This window comes from Protopterus annectens, chromosome 6.part0, assembly GCF_019279795.1.
Source record: "Protopterus annectens isolate FY-2018-M chromosome 6.part0, PAN1.0, whole genome shotgun sequence".
Taxonomy (NCBI): domain Eukaryota; kingdom Metazoa; phylum Chordata; order Ceratodontiformes; family Protopteridae; genus Protopterus; species Protopterus annectens.
The window spans coordinates 620,567,467-620,589,552 of record NC_056737.1 but is presented as its reverse complement, the minus strand read 5'-3'; the positions used below and the strand labels follow the sequence as shown (position 1 = coordinate 620,589,552).

Below are 22,086 nucleotides of genomic sequence, written 5' to 3'. Positions count from 1 at the left end.
CTAAGAAAACAACAGTTCCTGTTCCATACAAATGAATAAAATCATATGACGTAGTATTTATCCATGGGTGGTCTTAAAACTATTCAGTATTTTAAGTGCATATTCTTAAGAAGCATTTTTTCCTAGAATTTTAACAGAAACTGAAAATAACTATTGAATGTTCATTGAAAACAACAAAAAAGCTTTGCCTGTGCAAATCAGTTTGATATACAAATGACGTATAATTCTTTACAAAACTCCAGTTAGCTGTGCTGGCATATATTGCACATACACTGACTGCCGTACTCCCTCTCTGGTATAGCTTGCAGTACCTCACATTGTCACACTATAAAGGTTTGTTACCAAAATCATAATATCCATTTTTAATTCTCTTGACCAGTTTCATCTCACAGGCATACTGTATATCTGTTTATTCCTGCCATTTTGTTGGCATGAATGCTTCACATCACCCTATGAGAAACACATAATCAGTAGCCTCTTTGTTATCCAGGCACTGGAAGGTGAATATTTACTTGGTAAGCAGTCACTTTTGGCCCAGCTTTGCAGTGGCAGATGTGTAGACTGGCTGACAACAAGGCCTTTTACACCTTCTCAAAAGCACATGTATACTTTCATACACCTGCACAAAAGCATACGCTACTGTGAGCCATGTACATGTTCCTGACCTGCATGCTGTTCATTCTACGTTCTTGCTGGTGTCAGCTGCACAACAGAACAGACCACCTCATTCTCCCAAGATGGAAGAGCTAGCATCAGCCATTCACTCCCGCCCTCTCATATTGTCTTCTGCAATGCCAGGTTGTCTGGTGTGTGGTTAGAGGCTTATCCCTTTTCACAGGGGAGCCAGCTTGCAAAATCCACTTTATTTATTAATAACTTCATGGTCTTTGGTAGTGTCAACAGGAAGCAGTAATGTTATCCACATAAAGAGGTCATAACAACATACTTCTTTATACTTTCAGAACTATTATAATAAAAGTTAGACCAAGACTACATGTTATATACTGCCTTCTGAAACTGAGCAGTATATTCTATTGATAAAAAAAAAGTCGTTTTGTTAGGCATCAGGATATTATTCTACCCCAAACAAATTGGAATAGTCAAAGCTGGCAAAACTTTGCCCATTACATACTAATAACAATTGACCATTCAAAGTAAACTTTTGCTTTTCCTAAGTGACCGAATTATCTAGTTAACAGTTAAAGGTTTGATTTCTTGGGCTTTGTGTTAGATAATTCTATTCTCAAAAAGTGTGATATAAAGAAATAGCATTATGACTAACTGCTTTACTCACATTTTCATAAGAAACTGTTAAGTTTTTGAGACAAAATCTTATTGAAATTAACCCATGCTGGTTTGTGTCAATGGTTGGTAAATATCCAAAGTCATCAAATAAGATGGAGAAAACTCTTCTTACAAAGATGTTACAAAAGTTGTTATTGACACTAATAAGATGTTGGTTGTTAGTCTGTAATAGTCTCCCTTGCAGTAATAAAATAGAACATTATTTGCAGCAGAGCACATGACTGGGTTACATACCTCCCAACTGTCAAGATTTTTACAGAACGTCCACATTTTTGACTCTTGTTTAAGTGTGCTCCTCATAAAGGCAAATTACTGGGAATTGAAGTCACTAAAAACTGACAGGCATTTAAGTTTCAAACTTCATATATTTTAAAAATGCATGATAACACAAAATCTGTTATTCTAGCAACTTTCTAAGTTTGTAAGAGTAGTACTTAAAATCTGTCTCCATTTTTGGCTTTCTCCATATTTCTTGCACTAAGAGATTGACAAGATATACTGGGATACATGTAGATTGATTCCTTTAATGAACATTTGCAGTTTTCAGCATTGTTATTACTGTAACTACTATGAATAGCATGTGGTGTCATGCTAGCAGTGGGTTATACCATGTGAATGAATGAAGAAAACAGGTGCAAAGATTACTGGGGGGGCAAAACTGTTGGTACATATGGGTGAATAAGAAAACTGTAGCAACTAGATTGCGAAATACTGTCAATGTAGATGAACTCAAAGACTGCATACCACAGCGTTATCATTTGTGTACCTAACAGAACATGATTGTAGGAATTGATAAAACTGAAAAACAGGCATACATTGACAACTATGCTACCTACCACAACGTTATTTTCATATTTTACCTACTGCTCTGCTAAAGTATTCTGCCTTGTAAGAACTTTGTTCAATATAGTGGGAAGCTGCCAACAGAATCCATGTCTTTATCATTCTGTCATACAAACCTATTTATTGTCTTGTTTTGGGTACTCTTCAGTGAGGGGAACAGCTGTCAAGACTGGCTATCGTACAAGCTTGCTTGGATCATCTTCTTGAAAACCTTTTGCAGTTGACTTTATGATAAATTTCCTTATTGGGATGAAATGTCATAACTGGCTCATTCATCTTGTCATGTAACATTTCCAGATATTAATCCTTCTCTATTTAACTGGTAGTACCATGGTTCTTGCGAATGAAACAAAGTATACACAGCAAACTAATGGGTCCACTACTTCTCAAGATATCTAAATATGAATAGCAATAGCCTGGCACTTCTTTGTAAATAACAGCTAAAGTACACACATTCTGAGAATGCATCTACTCAAATGTGTCATATTACAAGTAAATAATAACTATAAATAGATTTTTTGCAGGAGGCAAGTCCACTAGATCCCCTTTGGGGGTTTTGACCCCCCCCCATGCTTCCCCTTATTATTCTTATTACAAGATCACTGCACTTTAGAGAAAAAGTGATCACTTAAATGAAATACCTGTTTTGTCTTTGCTTGGAAGGCTGTGATATTGGATGCACATTTAAACATTACTCTGAGGCCAGCCCTGTTGGCATAAAGCCTAAATGTGGTCCAGGCAACCCATGTACACTTAACTACGGCATCTGCTGGGTCTGGAGTGGGAAGGGTACCCATCCTTGAGGGTGGGTGGTGGATTGGAACTGTCCAATGCCTCAGTCTGTCAGATAAGTGGTGTTAGATAAAGGACAGCCTAGAGGTGGTCATTATGGCCACAAACACAGTAATCCTTTATTGCAGGTGTACAAAAACATGCATTTGCACAGGGAGGTTATAGTGGTACTTGCCTCCTGCCTGAGAAAGAAGTTTAGTGTCCTGACAAGGGCACCCTCTGTGCTGGGATGCTGTTGAAGGCACAGGCCACATTTGAGGCTCCCAGTATGATAGCCAGTCTTGGACAGCTTGTTTACTTCACTGGGGAGTACCCAAAACAAGGCAACAAAAGGTTTGTATGACAGAAGGAGGTTTGATGTTTGGCAGGTACAGGAGCAAAATGCATAAAGAAAAACAAATTAGTACCCTACAAGGACTAGAATCTCCTTTGTGAAGCAAGCAACAGAAAATGAGCAACTACCACATCAAGCTGCTATGTTCAAACTACTGTCAAGTGTTTGGGGAAATGAACAGGAGACAGACCATCATTCCCAAATGGAATTTTTTCACTATTGAAAACTTCTTGTTCCAGGGTGTGTCAGTCTCCTGTGTTGATGCTTTTATTTTTGGCTGAGAGGTATAGCCCCCTGCAGTACTTCTTAAGTTCTGTTCAGGAATTTTTAGTTTCGGGCTGGAGTATATATTCCGCAATAATTTGGGATGGTATCTTTTGAGTAATCTTTTATAACCTTTTTAACTAAACTTTGTTTAATAACCTTTTTATTAAAGAGTAGTTTTCTTTGTAGCATTCATTGAAATGTGAAAATACTGATGTAAAATTACTATTAAGTCTGAAGTGGAAATTCATTCAAGTCATGCTCTGAACTTTTCAAGGGCAGACTCCTTGATATGCCATGGCATCAAGTCAGCACTGTGCAGCATACTAGATCAAGTGCATTTTGTCCACCAGTATGAAATTTGAGTTGACCAAGTTATATTGAGAAAGTGTAAGTAACATAGTTGGGTGAAGACAGCGTGTGCTCATTTGCACAAAGTGTTCTTATTCATGATGGATAGATGTCTGATCCACCAAAATGGACTACTTCTTGACTTTATTAGACCTGGGTATAATGGAGGAAGTGTAGAATATGTGAGTATATCACAAGTTACACTAATTGTGGTGAACTGTCTTCATGGTAAGAGGTAACAAAGTCCTCCAAGTCCAGGAATGTTAACGTTATTGTGTATATTGCCTCACCTTGTGATGCATACATTTATATATCCATTTTAGAAGGTGAAAAATGTCCATTTCCAATATTTGAGCATGGGATACAGAGGCACATCCCCATGTATAAATGTGAAATGGGGCACTTGTCAGACAAGTGGTCCCTACAAGAAATACTTGTTATTATTGTACTTCAGCATGTTGTTTACCTCTTTAGTAGTCACTCGGTTTGATTTTATTTTTATTTTTTTCCAGATATTTTGATATTTGATGTAGTGGCATTCTCCCCATGGCCTACACTCAAGGAAGTTAAAAACTGCTTGTTATTGTGCATATCATTGTGACAGTTTCTAATTACATGACTGTGAGAATATGTTTATTAGCTCATATGATATTAATAGCAGGTCTTTTCTGGTTTACTTTATTTATGGTGTTCTGGTATAACAAAGAATAGCAGAAGTGGCTAATTTTTTATGTATTTGAAGGTACCAGATCCAAGATTTCCATTCCTTGGAGTTCACTTTACACCTAGAATGGATGGAAGTATCTGGCTGGGACCGAATGCAATACTTGCATTTAAACGTGAAGGTTATAGTATGTGGGATTTCAGTCCGAAGGATTTTTTAAATGCAGTTTGCTTCAGGTAGGATTCTGACTTCATTAAAACATCATTTGGTGCAGTTTTGCTTTTTTATGATATCCCATTCGACACAAAGCTTTGTAAATCTGCATGTAGAATTGCTGCTTGGCTGCACTGGCATTTGCATTCTTTTTTATGATTACTGTTATTTGTGTAGAATATGGAATATCCTCTTTAAGTATTATGCCAATGCTATAAGAATGTTACTGTTAATTAAAAAAATAAATTTTTAACTGCACTGCATCCTGCTGCTAGGCACTAGAGAATTTATAGCTGAAGTATTTTGTTTGTTATAGCAGTATAAATTACTTTTTGAATTTAGATGCTTCAGAAGTAGTATGCATACCTTTTGAAATAAGCATAAGTTTTTAAAAGCCATCAGTTTATTGTGGTCATGCTGGATAGATTTCAGATGTGGTATGCTTTGGCACATGTACATCACAGTTTTCATTGAATGTCTAGATGGTGATGTCAACTGGCTTTCAGCCTTTTACCATATCATGTCCCTGCACTATACTTTACATATTTTAAGACATCCTCTTTTTATGACTTGGTAACAATGCTCTAGTTTATTTAGTAACTTTCGTGAGTGGCCTGAATTATGTTCTTTCAGACTATACTAGCAACTGTAAAGAACCATCTAAACAGTTTAAATTACTTTCATGCCACAGCAGTGGACTCTACATTTAAAAAGTGGAATGTTTCTAATTGCTTAAGCTTGTGAAGGTGTTCCAGGTTTTTTATCACTCCATCTGCATGGTGTCAGTGTATCTAACAGTCCAATGTCTGCTCTGTCTGGCTTCAACCCGTGGGTCTTCGGATCTGCCATTGGCCAATTCCATAGACTTTGAACTCACTCGGCTGCATTTCCCTTACCCACAACTCCCTGCTTCTCACCCTAATCTCCAGATCTAGTTTGCAACCATTCCTGTTAGCAGGTCGATCATGGCTCCACTTAGCATTACCTTTGTAGGTACCTCTGCATAGTGCTTTTCGGTGAGGTTTTTGCTTTCCTTACCCTAGTTATGCAGTTTAGTTTATTTTTTTCTGTATCTTCGGTAGGTAGGTGGGTAGGTTTGTTTTCTGCTGTTTTCGTAACTTTCTGTCATCCATTAGGACTTCCTGCCTTCTGATGGACTTTGTCCCTTAGTCCTAGCCTTTGTTAGACGTGTGTTAGGTCTTGTTTTTCTGTTAGGAGTTTTTAGTATAGCAGGTCTTTCTTGCTTATTTAGTCTGTGTCGTATATCTGACATGGATAAGGGTTTTAAGAAGTGTGTGGCCTGCAGACACAAGTTGCCTTTGCAGGACGAACATCTTAAGTATGTATATTGGGAGCATCAAATCTGGACTCCAACTGTTCTCTCCATGAGGGGTTTGGGATCAGGGCCATCAATGAACATAGGGCCAAGTTGGTCCTCAAGGGACTTTTCCCCTCTGGTTCTTCTGCTCCTTCTGCGACTTCTTCCTCTGTTCCAAAGGCTGGGTCCGAGAAGCATCGCCCACAGGACTCCAGATTTTCTAAAAGGGGATCAGAAGAAATCCTTTTCTGTTCCCTGTCCTTCCACCTCAGGCTCACCGAACCAGAAGATCCCACAACTTTCAACTCCCCCAGCTGCCATTGTGCTGACAACCAGCAAGGTTCCAGCTCTGAGCCCTTTTCTGATCAAAGGGGGCCACTTTTAGTCAAACAGCTTCCCCATTTCTCCTTCCATTCCATCAGAGCTGTTGCTGGAGTCCTCTTCCTGGCCCTGGTACCAAGCCTCACCAGCTCAAATCCAGCAGATGGGAACATTGTTCTCTTATCAGGCATGCAAGCCCCCATCAGTGGCATCTTCCATCCAGTCATCGAGGTCAGTGGGCAGTATTAAAACATCTGATTTGGATCAACTGATGAGGTTTTTTTTGCAGACACAGATGCAATTAGGCCTTATCCCTTCGGGTTTAAGTCTGAAACTTGGACCCTCGGCTACATCCTTCTGTTTTGTTCCCTCAGCCCCATCAGATATAAGGTCTTCAGGCCTGGCTGTGTTCCCACCCTGTGGGTCTGATCCAACGGTTGCCCATTTTCAGTACCAACTCATTCCCTGGTCACTTTGACTCCAACTTTTTGGGGACCGTCAAGACCTCTGAGCTGTGGTGTCAAAGTTGGAATTTCTGAGTCGTGGTTGATGACTCCTGCTTCAGTATTATCTTTTCCACTCCTGGCTTCAGCTTTAGACAGCTCAGCTCCAATCTCAGTGTTAGGTCTATGTGTGGTTCCCATGGGATCTGGGCTGTCAGTGGTACCTTTGGGTGCTGGGATTCTTTGCCCTTAGAGGCCAGCTTCCACCTCAGCCTTCAGCATTGTAGAGAGGATGTTCTCTCTTCAAGAAAAGGGTCAGGTTTTTCCAGCCAGTGTCCATTCCCCTTTCTTGTCTGTGCTTGCAACCAGTCATTAGTCTGCTCCTGGACAGCCTGCAATGATGGGCCTCCATCCTGCCCCTGTGTCAGGGCTTCCTGCCTCTTCCCCTTCTCCCTCCCCTCAGCTTCACTGGAGTGGGAGGTTTTGGGGAAGAGGAAGTATAAGAGCAAACACCTTGACTCCCTGGAAGAGTCCATCATTGAGGATACTGACCTCAAGGAAGGAGAGGGTTCCCCTAAGTATCCATGGGATGATGCCCTATTGGTGACTTAGAGCTGTTTTGTCAGCACGGAGGCTGGACCATAGAGGAGTCCATATTTTTGGAGGCCTTCAGCGTAGGCTCATCCGCTCCTTGGATGTTCCCCCTCCAGATGCTCTTACAGACCTACTTTCCCAGAGGGCATGCAAGGAACCCGGTATGGTGGAGTCTGTTCCCAAGAACTGTGATAAGTTTCTCAGTCTCCCCAGGGACTGGACATATTGGGGTAAGGGTCTGGCCATCGATGCTATTGTGATGTCAGCTGCCACCAAGAAGGAGATTTCAGAGGGATGATTCTCTGTCCAGCCCCCAAACAGGAAGTCTCAGGCTTTGGGTCATTTAGGAAGTACTCCTATGCCTCAACTACTTTTGTGCTGAGAGCTCTTTTATCTGTCACACTTGACAAGACTTTAGTGTGACTTGGTGTCTGAAGTGTCAAGACACAGCAGTCTCCAGAGATTCAAACACTGGAAACTCAATTTTCCACCATGAGGCTCATTTTAAATTTGGGTAAGTGATCTTCTCAAGTGGCTGGTTTCATCATTACCATGTGGTGCCACATTTGAATGAGTTTTATGTAAGTTTTGCAGATTGCTTTAAGGCATCCTTTGTCAATGCCCCTTTTGACGGCTTTTTCTTGTTTGGGCTGAAGATTAAGGATACTCTAACCAAGGAGTAAGCAAGCTGGGAAAATGCTTTCCACTGTTTGAATGTGCTTTGATACCCCTCAGTGGACCTTTTCAAGGAATCAGAAGAGGGGTGAGCGCCTTTATTTTCAGGAAGTCACAGTATCCTTCTCAGAATGCTCCTTTAAGAGGGTTCCTCCCGAGAAAAGTAGGGATCATAATAGACGTCACCCACAGGGCAGGGGTGGTCCTCAGAATCAGTGTTTCTGCAGAACTTTCTCAGGCAGGCCCTTTCAATGATCTTGAAGGAGTGTCCAACTATCTTACTTTGGAGACAGTCGGGGTCATTTAGCTCTTCACCCAAAAGCTTTGGAGGTCATCACTTCAGATGCATGGGTATTCACAGTTGTCTCCAGAGGTTACTACATTCCCTTTTCAGAGGTTCCAAACTTTTGTCAGAAGCATCTCCCAGATGTTCTACCCTGTCAGACTACATGCAGCTGTGGAGATTGACAACCTGTTTGCAAAACAAGTCAGCAGGAGGTCCCACCAGACCAGCAATGATCCCCGGGGTCTATTTCAGATTCTTTTTGATACCAAAATACAGCAAGGACCTCAGGCTGATTTTGGATTTAAGCAGACTAAATCAGTTTGTGAAAGACCAAGTTCCAGATGGTCACAGTGCAGTCCATCTTACCCCTTCTGAGGAAGGATGATTGCATGTGCTCTATATATCTCAAGGAAGCCTACCATCATATCAAAATAGACAGTTGCTTCAACTACCAAGATGGCTGCACATTGAGTAACAGCTTAACTCTAGCTCCCCCAGTGGACTTTTGAGTTTATGGGTAAATTTCAGTAACTGGCTAGTAAGTATGCTGCCTGAATGCTAGGAAAAAAAGAAATACAGAGCACATGGAAGAAACGCTGACTGGGAATGTTCTACAGGTGTTCAGCAAAATGCAATGCAACCTCAAGACATGACTTTAGTAACTTACAGGAAAATGTAAGACACCTACACACAGACCTGGTTAAAATAAAACACTGATGGAGTAGTTCAGCAGAAACAAAAGGGTGGAAAAAAGTGGAGGAAGCTTTAAACAGATATTCAGATGAGTTGATAAAGCTGCAAAAATCAGAGGCTGACATGAAGAAAAGGCTGGCTGAGTATGAGACAGCTCAGGAAGAGAAGTTTCAAGAAATAGAATTAGAGGACAGAGCACATCAGGAAAACCTGAGATTTTCAGCTATACCAGAGAAGCTGAAAGAAACGCACTGCATTAATTTTATGAAAGCACAAATAAGCAACTAGATGGTATTCCACAGCAGGAGTTGTTAGTTGAAAGGGCACAGTGTGTATATGCTCCAAACCTCACAATGAGAAAACAACCTAGACTTTAATAGTAAAGATGCAATCCTACCAGCAGAAGGAGGTGATTCTGACAAAACTGTGACAGAAGGACAAAATACTTAAAATGGGAGACAGCAGAGTGTTGGTGGAGAATGATTACTCATTGTACACCAGGCAGAAGAGTAAATTAATCCCACTGTTCAGGGAATGTTGAGCCACAGGTGTGAGATTCAAATTGCTGTACCCAGCTGTCTTCAAGGTATTCTTCCCTGGAGGGACAAAATCATTGTTTGATGAAGTACATGCTAAGAAGGAAATACAAAATTTGTCCAACAAAAAGTGAGCTGTGAAACAGAAGGGGATTCTGCTTCTTGTTCTTCTGGTAATAAAGACCTCAGAGAGACTGTACCTGTGAAACATTTTTCCACTGTTTCAGTGGAAAATGTTTGAGAGAAGGAAGGGAGCACGAGAGTTGGCTAGAAGAATCAAGAGTACATTGGAAATGAAGCAGAGACAGTATTTGGGAGATGGAGATGAACAGTAATAAAACCAGTAATTTAGTATGGGATTACAGTGTATTCATTATATTTGTGAAATTTGACAGAACAAGAAAATCTGGAAATATCTGACTTTTTAGAATTTGTTGGACGTTTGGGGGACTAAAGTATATGCCCTGCTTCATGTCATTAACGTTTGGAAAAATGCTTTGGGAAGAGGAAGAGAGAGGAGAAAGTTAACTAAGTAAAGAAAACATTTTTTTCTTAATAGTACTATTTTTGCAGTGTATGGTTTGCTTTGCATGCTATAAAGTAAATTTTTCTCAGTTATTTTTTAACTGTAATGGGGACTATAAATAGAAGAGGGGAAAGGAACAGGAGCACCTTTCTCCCTTCTCTTTCTTGTTCAGTTTTACAAAATCTAGGCACTGCAATGTAAAAAAAAAGCCTGATTTAAAACAGCATGACAAAAGAAACAATGTGCTTTTTCTCTTTCTTGCATGGGAGAATGACTGGATTAAGGACCTTAGACTAATTTAGTAACAAGTTTTAAGAGAAAGCAAGTAAATGAAGACAAATATTGCAAGGCTTTTTTTCTATCAAATTAATGTATACTTAGTAGCAATTCTGTATCTGGTCCTAATGCTTCCATGGAAACAGTCTGATAAAGAGAAATTGACTGTCTGGTTCTCATGCCTCCATGAAGACAGCCTGATAATGAGAAATTGGCTGTGTGGTTCTCATATCTCCATGGAGACAATCTAATAATGAGAAATTGGCTGCCTTTACTGTAATTGCATTTTTACTGAAGTACTTAACTGTAAAGTGCTTTTTCATACTGAGAGTTGTATTTTCTGTTTGTGAGTGCTCTATCTATGTTTTTCTGTGCATTTTTGTGAGGTTTGTGTGTTCTAGTCAGGGTAGCATAGTCTGGATAGAGACCTGCTGTTATCCAGGCCTGGTTGTTTTGTTTGTTGAGTTTCCTATGCCTCTGGCAGCTAGTTGTACTGTGTGTAAGGTATTAACTGGAAATTTTCTCCATTTATTAAACATCGATTTGTTCTGATTTCCTGCCAAAGAGTGCACAATATAACTGATTTGCTTCCAGTTAAAAGCATTCTCTAGAGTCCCCTTGCTCCTTTATCTGTTTAAAACTTTCATTTAGTGTCTCACTGCTGTTTTTCTGCTGTGATAAACATTTCTGTAGTGTTTTCTGCCTGCAATAAATAGTAGCTGTAATATTTCCTACCCCCCCCCGTCCTTATTGGTGTCTTGTTCTTATACTTGGTGGCTTTGCAGTTGCCCGCCCCTACTGTAAATTTGATCTGGGACCCTCCTCCCAGTTTAGTGTCATTAGCTCATTCTACCTAATACAGAGAAAACATTTGAGAAGGCCAAACCACTTAGGTTCTTAACCTTGAATTATCTTCTGTTCTTCCTTTCTCCCTTTCTACTTTACTAAAAAAAAAAAAAAAAAAAACTTTGCTAGAATCTCCTTGTGTTTTGACTGAGTGTGCTTCTCACCTGATAAGTATATTTTTGGCACTTTTTAACTGTTTATAGTTGAATAAAAATAATTGAATTCAGTTTGGAATACAGTTTGAATAAATTGCATTTATTTAAACAGTATTTGCTTTAATATTGCTACACACATGTGCTAGCTTGCACTGCACTTGAATTGTTTTTAGTGCTGTTTTAGCTGCTTTTCTGTAAAAAAAAGAAAAAAATTCTAAGCTTGTTTCCCGCCTTTCCTGTAATTAGTCTAGTCCAGATACAGATTTGCTGTATCCAGGACTATTTGTAAGCTTCTGAGCAGTGCCAAAGTCTGCTCTTCAATTTTCCCTTAGATCTGCTAGTTCTCTCCTCTCCTGCCCTTTTACTAGTTTATTAGTCTAGCACTTTACCAGACTTCTTGTAGCAATTGTTGTAGCACACAAAAGTGCTACCAGCACTAAACATTCTGCAAGGAAACTGATCCAGTACTTATTATTAATGCCCAGCCCTCCAGGCATGTCTACAGGTCAGTTCCCTGTGCTTTCTCCTATTAACCTGGTGAACTTGGGCATCCTGGCGCAATGTAGCAACTGCCTCATGTACACTGACAACCCTCTCCTCTTACCTCCCAACACTCAGACTTGCGAGAGATGCACTTATATCCAAATTGGAAACCATGCAGTCTCCAGCCAAGACCAGAATATCTGGTCAAGAGGAGAAGGTCAACACTTGCATCACACCACATGGAACACATAGACTTCCAGAACACACACACCAGCACTGCCTTCACATAAAAACACAAACTACACACCCACCTTTCCGGAGGCTCTCTATAAAAATCTACCTAAACAGCAGAGACCTCCAAGGCAGAAATGCACTCAACCACCACAACACAACACTAATCACGAGACATATAACTCTCCTAAACAGTGTGCCACTCAACCAAAGCTCCCAAGGCAAAACAGCATGTCCAACACACTAGTCATAGATGACTCCGTATTGAGGTACACTGATGTCCCACTCACTAGGTTGAATAAGGAGAAAGTAACAGTCAGCTGCATGTCAGGTGCCAGGATCCGCCACATGATGCATGCACTCAGGTCCCTCAACAACAGGTACAAATATGACTCTGTCATTGTACATGTGAGTATGAATGACCTGAGACGTACCTCCCTGGACTACATGAAAAGAGACATGGAGGAGCTCTCAGATTATGTAGAATAGGCGGGTATGACCCTAGCCCTGAGCAGCATCCTACCAACACCCAGAATGGTACCACAGTACAAACATAAAATGATAGATTTCAACAACTGGCTAAGTTTCTGGTGTCATTCTAAGGGGATCCAGTATCTGTCTGTCTGGGATGACATGATTGACAGACCTCGATGCTTTGCCAGAGATGGCTTGCATCTATCATGCCTGGGGTTCCAGATACTGGCCAAGGCTTTTGCCAGCCCTACAATGCCTTTTTTAGGTGGTGTTCCAAAGACCAAATTACCACCGGAACAGCTACAAACAAATGCAATCTGAGGGTCATGCTGCTCAATGCTAGAAATGTAAATCTCAAAATGCACTCGCTCAAAGCACTCCTTAAAATGGAGAACATCGACATTTGTGCTGTAACAGAGACCTGGTTCAAAGCAACAGAAAGCACCCCTGCACTACCAGGCTATAACTCATTCCACACCTTTTGCCCCCAGAACTTGGACCAAAGGTGGTGGTGTTTCCATATTCATACAGGATGCGAACACCTCCAGACTGATAGCCCAACATAACGCATCAGAGATACTTCAGGTGCAGCTAACATTGGGTAAGACAGCAATTCAGGTCATAGCCTGCTGTAGGTCCCCAACCATGTCCCAAGACTCACACTCCACTTTCCTAAGCACCCTGGAGAATATTAGGGTCCAGCCTAACACTGTCATACTGGGTGACTTCAACTACCCCTCCATTAACTGGGAAAACTACTTGTGTACCAATACACTTGCCCAATGTTTCCTGGAATTCATTAATTCCAATGCCCTGGACCAGCTCGTTCTTACCCCCCACTAGAGGTAGCAACATCCTTGACCTGGTCATTACTAACATGGGCGACTGTTGCTCTACACCAATAGTCAACTCCTCCCTGGTTAGATCCGACCACATACTAATCACCTTGGAAATCCACATCCCTCCCTCCCACCCCTGCAAAGGTAACCACCATGAAAAACGTCTCCAAAGCTAACTTTGGGCTCCTAAAAACAGAGGTGGCTAACTTCACAGCACCCATGCAAATGGAGAATAGTTGCATGACTGCCAAATCACACACCAATGCATTGTACGAACACGTACACAAATGCATGGATCTCGCCATACCCAATAGAACCAAGATGCTCACCTCCAAAAAAAGGAAGCCAATCTGGTGGTCCGCTGCTATAAACTTAACTCTAAAACAGAAGGAGGAAACTAATGCAGAATAAGGTGAAGTCCCAAGACTGGAAAAACTCCCTTATCAGCCTCAACAAAAAGTTGAGATCCCTCATCAAATCCTCTAAAGCTAGCTATGAAAACAGAATTGCAGCAGATAGTAAAGACAATCACAAGGCCTTCTATAGTTATGTAAAGAATCTCCACGGCAATACCCAGATTTGCTCTGAGCTACTGCACAATGGTACTGCCTATACTGAGCCAACAGATATTGCCAATATACTGGCCGATAGATTCAGTGCCAACTTTACCCTTCTCTCCCCCTCCAAAGGACCAATCACAACATCAGTAGATTACCAGGCACCCAGTATTACTGCTGCACAGGTCAAAACAGCACTGTCCAAGGCTAAGAATACAGCTTTTATGGGACCTGACAATATCCCTGGCTGTGTTCTACATGAACTACAGAGTGAACTGGCACCTCACCTGTGTGCCCTGTTCAATTACAGCCTCACCTCAGGCTTTGTCCCTACCAAATGGCGCACTGCTACAGTCATCCCTCTCCACAAAGGAGGAATGACTATCGCCCCATTAGCCTGATGAGTCTGATATGCAAAGCTATGGAATGCATCATTTGAACCTAATAACCAAGGATATAGTGAATCTCCAAACTCTGGATACCACACAGTTTGGTTTTGTGAAGGGAAGATCATGCATGCTCAACCTGGTCGACTTCTCTGAGTCAGTCACCAAAGCTATGGATGAAGGCAGGGTGCTTCATACAGCCTATCTTAATCTGGCCAAGGCATCTGATACCATTCTCCACTCAGGAATCATAGAAAAACTCATTAAGCTAGGCATCAACCCCTATATCACTAGGTGGGTTGCAAACTGGCTCACTGATAGAATCCACAGTATAAAAGTAGCTAATTCCAAGTCAGATTGTCAACCAGTCACAAGTGGAGTCTCACAGCATTTGGACCTGGGTCCTCTCCTGTTTGGTATCTACTTCTCTGAAGTCCAGGCCAACACAAGGAAATTCTGGCTGACAAAGTTCACAGACTACTGCAAGTTGGGTACTATTATTAACTCCCCAGGTAATGTTGACATCCTACAGAAAGGCCTCACTGAGACCACTGATTGGTGTGAGAACCATGGCCTTAAGCTCAATGCAAAAAATGTGTTATCTTCCCCTTTGGGAAACGCATAGTTTCCATGAATTACTACATTGATAGTCCACTGAACACAGAAGGTGTTATAAGAGATCTGGGAACACAGGTTGACAGCAACCTCTCTTATGACCACCAAATTGCCACTGTGGTCACAAAGTCCTTCTATGTGGCACATCTCATTACTAAGGGTTTTGCATCCAGGAAGAGAGAGGTCATTGTCTCCCTCTACTCTTCCCTCATTAGGCTAGTCATAGAGTACAGTTCCCCATTTGGCATGTACCTTACTAGACACCTACAACAACTGGAGATGCTGCAAAAGTACCTCACAAAGAGGATCCTAGGCCTTAAACACTTGTCGTATATGGACAGACTCAAAAAAATTCCAACTATTTTCTGTCGCATATCACCTTCTTAGAGGCGATCCCTGCTTGACTGACAAAGCCATGTCTGACCCAGTTCTGTTAGAAATGCTACATCTAAAGAAATCCCAATCCCTCCTCACCACACGCTCTAGAGACCTCAACCTCATTACCACAATCAACAGAACATGCTGGAAGGGACAGGTTCATAACCTAGAGACTGCCCATGCTATGGAACAGACTTCCCATACATGTCAAACAGAGCACCTCACTGGCCCTCTTCAAGAGAAATCTTGATGAGTGGATGGGAAATAGAAAATTCACCCCAGGGATCACTCCAGTGGCTCTGCTTGACAGAGGCACTGGGAATTAAGGTTGGGTGGCATGATGCCAGGGTAATCCTATGGGCTAGGCTTGTAAAGGCTCCAGGGCCATTAGCCTAGTACACACCTATGAACCTGTGGTTCTCATGTCTCCATGGAGACAGTCTGATAATGGGAAATTGGTTACAGTCTGGTGGAGAGTGATTGGCTGGGAGCGGGTGAAGAAAAGAGAAACTGGCTAGGAGATAATGTTCTCTAAAAGCATTCAGGGGTTTTCCCAGCTGGGAGAGCTATACATATAAGACAAAACCAGTTAGCACTTAGTAGAAACACAGGCTGCACCATACATCTTAGCATGGATAACCTTTCTTCTAGGTTAACTCAAATCTATGAGTTTGGCTGTCAGTTTGGGACATTTGTTCCTATTAGGAGCATAAAACTTCAATATTTGAAGATGTACATAGTTTTGTGTTTTAGCATTTAATTAATAGGTTGTAGAGGGTATTGGGGGTTTGCTTTTTTTGTATGAGGGCTTTCAATGAAACAAAAAGTTTTGTAAGATGTGACATAAGCTGAAATGGATATTGCAAGAAACAACTATATAAAAGTTCAGCCTGCCAAACAATGTATCCATGTAACACAAAAGCTGGAACTAGACATTTAACAAAAAAGGTGTTATACATAAAAGGTAGAAATTATTATTTTTAATACAGTGATGCTTTCTGTGATTTCTTTAAATGTCAGTGGTCTCGCAGGTAAATATAAAAAAGAACAGTGAGCTATATTAAAAATATAGAGTGCAAATAGCAAAGTTACAAGAGAAACACTTGGAAAGAACTGAACTGGTGAATTTGTAAAGAAAGGTTTTCTGGATGGTTATTCAGTGAAATGTCTAGGACAAAGGAAAAGAGGACTACCTATATTAATTGCAAGAGGAGCTCCAATAGTGATAGAAGAGGATAAAAAAGATGATAATGGCAGATTTGTAGTGTTAAGGAGCTACTGTCAAGGTAGGAGGATTACACTGGCATGTATTTATATTCCGCCTAAAACTGCTATAATGGGATAAATAATCAGCTTTCAGCAAGGAATATTACTTCTAGGTGGGACTGGAATTTGATTTGCAACAGTGAAAACTGGGCTAGGCTTGACAACATTTACATTTCACAGGAACATGTGCATTTAATTGAGTGTCTTGATATGCACCCAATAACTATTTCAGATCATGCGACAATAATTAAAATAAAAAACCTAGAGTAATGAAATAAAAATGAGACACTGGTGTTTTCCTATGCATCTGTCGAAAAGAGAAGAATTTAAGGAATGGGTAGTGGAGATTATTCAGGAGCTATTCCAGAGGATAGAAATTATTTCTGAAAATATAGCTAGGGAGTGTGATAAAATTAAGGTGGAGTTTAAAAATAGGATGGAAATTAAAGAAAGGGAGCTATGGTTAAGAAGTAACAAGAATTATTTAGAGGGGCTGACAAGATGGTAAGGTATTACATGATAGGGGGAATCTCACAGAACAAGAAGAGGATCAACTGCAGAATGCTAAGCAGAAAATAAGAGATTACCTCGGCAATATGTACAAGTTTAGAATGATTGCTGTTGAGCAACTGTTTTTTTTGATAATAACAGTAGAGCACAAAAACTTGTACCACAATGACTCTGGCAAGAGAAAGTAGAAGGGGCTGTCACCAAACTTAGAGAGCCTTTTACAAGGAAGATAACAATATATCCTGTAGAGGTATTAGAAATATTTCGGAAATTCTGTGAAAGTCTATATAAAGCAGAGAAATATGGAAATTGAAAGGTAAGACACCTTTGATCATTATAAGTAAAAAACTAAGAGCTCTCATAAAATCATCCAAGGCAAATTTTGAGAGAAAAATCGCCAAGGACACAAAAGACAATCATAAGGCCTTCTTTAGCTATATTAGGAACCTAGGAGGAAACTCCCAGATATGCTCAGAATTAGTTCAAAACGATGTGAAGATTACTGAACCTACACACATTGCCAACATACTGGCTGACAGGTTCAGTGCAAACTTCTCCCCCCCAAAAGGAGAGATATCTATACCAGAGGATTGTAGCCCCCCAAACATCTCCAACGCCCAGGTGAGAACTGCTCTCTCCAAGGCAAAAAACACAGCATCCATGGGACCGGATGGTGTCCCCGGCTGTGTGCTCCATTTAACTCAATGAGGAATTAAACCCGCAGTTAGGACAGCTGTTTAATCTTAGCATCACCTCAGGATACGCACTCAAGGAGTGGCGACGGCGACTGTGGTCCCACTTCACAAGGCGGTGCCTCCACCGACCCTGGAAATTACCTTCCCATTAGCTTGACAAGCCTTATCTGCAAAGCCATGGAGAGGATCATAATGGAACTCATAAATAAAGACATAGGGAACTTGCAGACTTTGGATCCAACCCAGTTTGGCTTTGTCAAAGGCAGATCATGCCTTTTAAACTTGGTTGACTTTTTTGAAACAGTCACCAAGGCCATTGATGAGGGAAAGGCAGTCCATACAGCCTACCTCGACCTGGCAAAGGCCTTCGACACAATACCCCACTCAGGTATCATCGAAAACCTCATCAGCTTGAATGTAAACCCATACATCACAAGATGGGTTGCAAACTGGCTAAGTGACAGAACCCACAGGGTCAGAGTTGCTGGATCCATGTCAGACTCAAAGCCTGTCACAAGTGGTGTCCCACAGGGCTCAGTCCTGGGTCCACTCTTGTTCGGCATCTACTTTTCTGAAGTACAAGCAAACACAGGAGGGTTATGGCTGACAAAGTTTGCAGATGACTGCAAACTGGGCGCCATAGTCGAAAACACTTCTGACACAGATATCCTTCAGAAGGGCCTCACAGAAACGGATAACTGGTGCCAGAGCCATGGCCTAAAGTTAAACGCCAAGAAATGCATAGTCATACCCTTCGGGAAAAACAAGGTTACCCCTAGCTACCATATAGGTGGCAATCCACTGAGCACAGAAGAAGTCATCAGGGACCTGGGGACCCAGGTTGACACTAGCCTTTCGTTTGACACTCATGTTGCTAAAGTAGTCAGGAAAACCTTCTACATTGCCCACCTGATCATGAAGGGATTCACATCTAGATCAAGGGAGGTCATCGTCCCACTGTACTCATCACTCATTAGACCTATGATTGAGTACAATGCCCCATTCGGAATGTATCTGACCTGACACATGCAGCAGCTGGAAAGGCCCCAAAAGTTCCTCACCAAAAGGATAAAGGGTCTCAAAAATATGTCTTATGCTGCCCGACTGAAAGAACTCCAGCTCTATTCAGTCTCATACCACTTGCTCAGAGGTGACCTGTGCCTGACATATAAGGCCATGTCAAACCCAGATTTGATGAATATGCTTCACCTCAAAAAATCTAGATCCCTCAGAACCACAAGGGCGGGAGACTTGAACCTTGACACGGTTATTAATAGAACGTGCTGGAGGGACAGATTCATCACCCAGAGACTCCCTATGCTGTGGAACAAAATCCCGGTACATGTGAGGCAGAGCACCTCGCTGGCCTTGTTCAAGAGGAATCTTGACCAATGGATGGGAGATCGCAGATATACCCCAGGGATTACTTCAGTGTCACTGCTTGACAGAGGCACAGCAAAATAATAGGCATAGTTTTATTCAAACTAAAGGGGTGGCGAAAGCCACATAACTATGGGCTAGGCTTATAAATGCCCTTGGGCAGATAGCCTAGTATGAACCTATGAACCTATGAAATCAAGAAAAGATGCAAATAGAAATGTTTACGGAAGAATTAAATATGCCAAGTTTAGAGGTAGATGAGGCTCAATTGCTAACGGTTAGGATAGGAGGAGATGAGAAAAAAAATAGTGATGCATAACTAATCTACAGGAAAGTCCTCAGGATTAGATGGTATTTCTGTGGAAGTTTGGAAGCTAGGAGGGAAAAAAAATTATAAATGTCTGGAAGGTCTTGTTTAACAGCATTTTAAGAGGAGGAGATCATCTAAAATCCTGGAAGACAGCAGTGGTAGCTGTAATGCCAAAAGAGGGTAAAGATCCATCAAATCCAGCTTCATACAGGCCCATTTCAATACTAAGCTGATTATAACGTGTTCATGTCTATAATGGCTAAAAGTATGGCGTGATGCCAAAATTGATAGCTATGGATCAATGTGGTTTTGTGGAGGGGAGGCAAACATCTGACAACATTAACAGAAGACTGATGATCCAGAGAGAAGTAGAATGTAAGAAAATACCATTGTTGTTGGTGGGTCTTGATGCAGAGAAAGCATTTGACAGAGTAAGCTGAGACTTTATGAGCACTGCAATGGAAGCATTTGCATTTCTTGAAAAAATTATAAGGTTAATTAGGAGGATATATGAGGGATCGGAGGCAAAAATTAAAATGGTTGGGATCCTCACTGAATATTTCTGCTTGAACAGAGGAACCAGGCAGTGGTGTCCTCTTTCCCCATTGTTATGTGCATTATATTTAGAACCATTGTCAAAGAAAATAAGGCAGCCAGAAATTCAAGGATATGGTAATCAAGAAAAGCTGGCTGGGGGCGTGGCTAGGATACTGAACTGATAGCTGCACTTCATTTCAGCTCTCTTACCTCAATACAATTCCTGACAGGAATTTTACAAAATAATATTTAATTTGAAGAAATTTTTATTACTAACTTATTTCTAATAACTCTGAGCATCTATAAGAAAAATTTTATTGGCAGAACTTGAATAATTCTTGTCAAATTAATTACTGGAAAATCAGCACCAATATCAGCTTTACAGCATGAGTCATCTAAGGAATACAGCACAAGACTCTTCTCTCAAAAAAGACCTGCAGTCTCTCATTACAAATATACAGGAACTTACAATAAAAATCGACAAGATGGACAATAAAATAGATACTTTTAAAGAAAAGTGCTCACAACAACTGGAACAGCTTCAAGAAATGTTTACACAGTAGAAATGACAGATATCACTTATTGAACAGTCATTAAGTGACATTGACACTAGAGTCCAAATAGAAGAACATCAAACTGAATTCTTACTTCAGCAGAACACATATTTACTAGAAAAGCTTGATGTTATGGAAAATCGAACAAGAAGAAATAATATTAGAATATATGGTCTACCAGAAAAATCTGAAGGGGACAATATGATAAACTTTCTTACCACCTGGATACCAAATGTAACAAAAATACCTGAAGCTCTTTCATATGGTATAGAACGGGCGCATAGATCACTAGCAGCTTCTGGAAATGCTTCTTCTCCGGGTAAGAACAAGCTGAGATCTATAATTGTGAGACTTTTTTCTACACAAGATAAAGATCTTGTATTAAGAAATGCTTGGGCAAATTCTCCCATCAAATACAATGATTCATTAATAAGATTTGACCATGATTATTCTACAAAGGTGGTTTCAAAAAGAAAATAATTTCTTCCAATAATAAAAACCTTGAAGAAAAAGCTACTGAAAGTCCATCTTTTATTCCCAGCAAGACTGAAAGTTTTTCTACCAAATGGAATAAAAATCTTTGAAACAGTAGATTCAGCAATAAAATACCTAAGCAACAACAATATTCTAACACATAAAGAATCTATGGACTGGACAATAAGTACACCGAAGAGAAATGCTGAAGTAAATAATTGGAAAACTGTTGAGCAAAAGAAAAAAAAACTAAAGGACAAATAATCTTACATATGTTATATTCTGTAAAAATCTAAATAATAATACTAACAACAAAAGAAAAGTTCTTACTGTCTTCAAGTTGCACCAAAACAGGTACTGTTTTCAATTATATTTTAAATGTCAAAATTAGCATAAATGTAAATACATTTATCTCAAATCACATCAATATACTAAGCATATTTTAAACATTACTCTATTTTTCATTATTATCCATCTGTTATTTTCATATTCTTAATCAGAGTAATCAATGCATAATAATGTTCCCAAATAGTTATTTATTTATTTATTTTCTCTCTTTGTGTTTTGTTGTTTTTATTTTTTCTCTTCTTTTTATAAAATCTTCATTAACTTATAATATTTTAATCAGTATATGGTTATATTGCTTAATAGGTATAGTAATGGCTGCTATATAACTTATTATCAGTTACAGTTAAGTGTCCCTGTTTGGATAAATGCTAATGCTGGGCGGAAATGTGTTGCTTTTGAAATTAAGTATTTCAGTTAGGATGTATCATAAGACTACTTTAAATAATCTTAAAAGATGTTCTGCCTTTGACCCATATGCACATACTGATATAGTCCAGTGAAAAAATATGTTTTAAGTGATATTTTGAGGCTATAAGTCAGGTGTGTTGTGGCTTCGGACATCCAGAGTTGAAAGATGCTTGTGACTAGCTTAGATATCCTGTTGTCTTTTCTTT

At 40.3% G+C, this 22,086-nt stretch overlaps 1 protein-coding gene across 1 annotated transcript in view; it reads left to right on the top strand.

Annotated features, from left to right (window-relative positions):
• L2HGDH (L-2-hydroxyglutarate dehydrogenase) overlaps positions 1-22,086 on the top strand; it is a gene marked incomplete in the record, with an annotated part of 504,088 nt that overhangs the window by 329,013 nt on the left and 152,989 nt on the right. Inside the window, 1 exon segment of the mRNA XM_044074289.1 lies at positions 4,632-4,789. Within this exon segment, the coding sequence (XP_043930224.1) occupies positions 4,632-4,789 (158 nt within the window).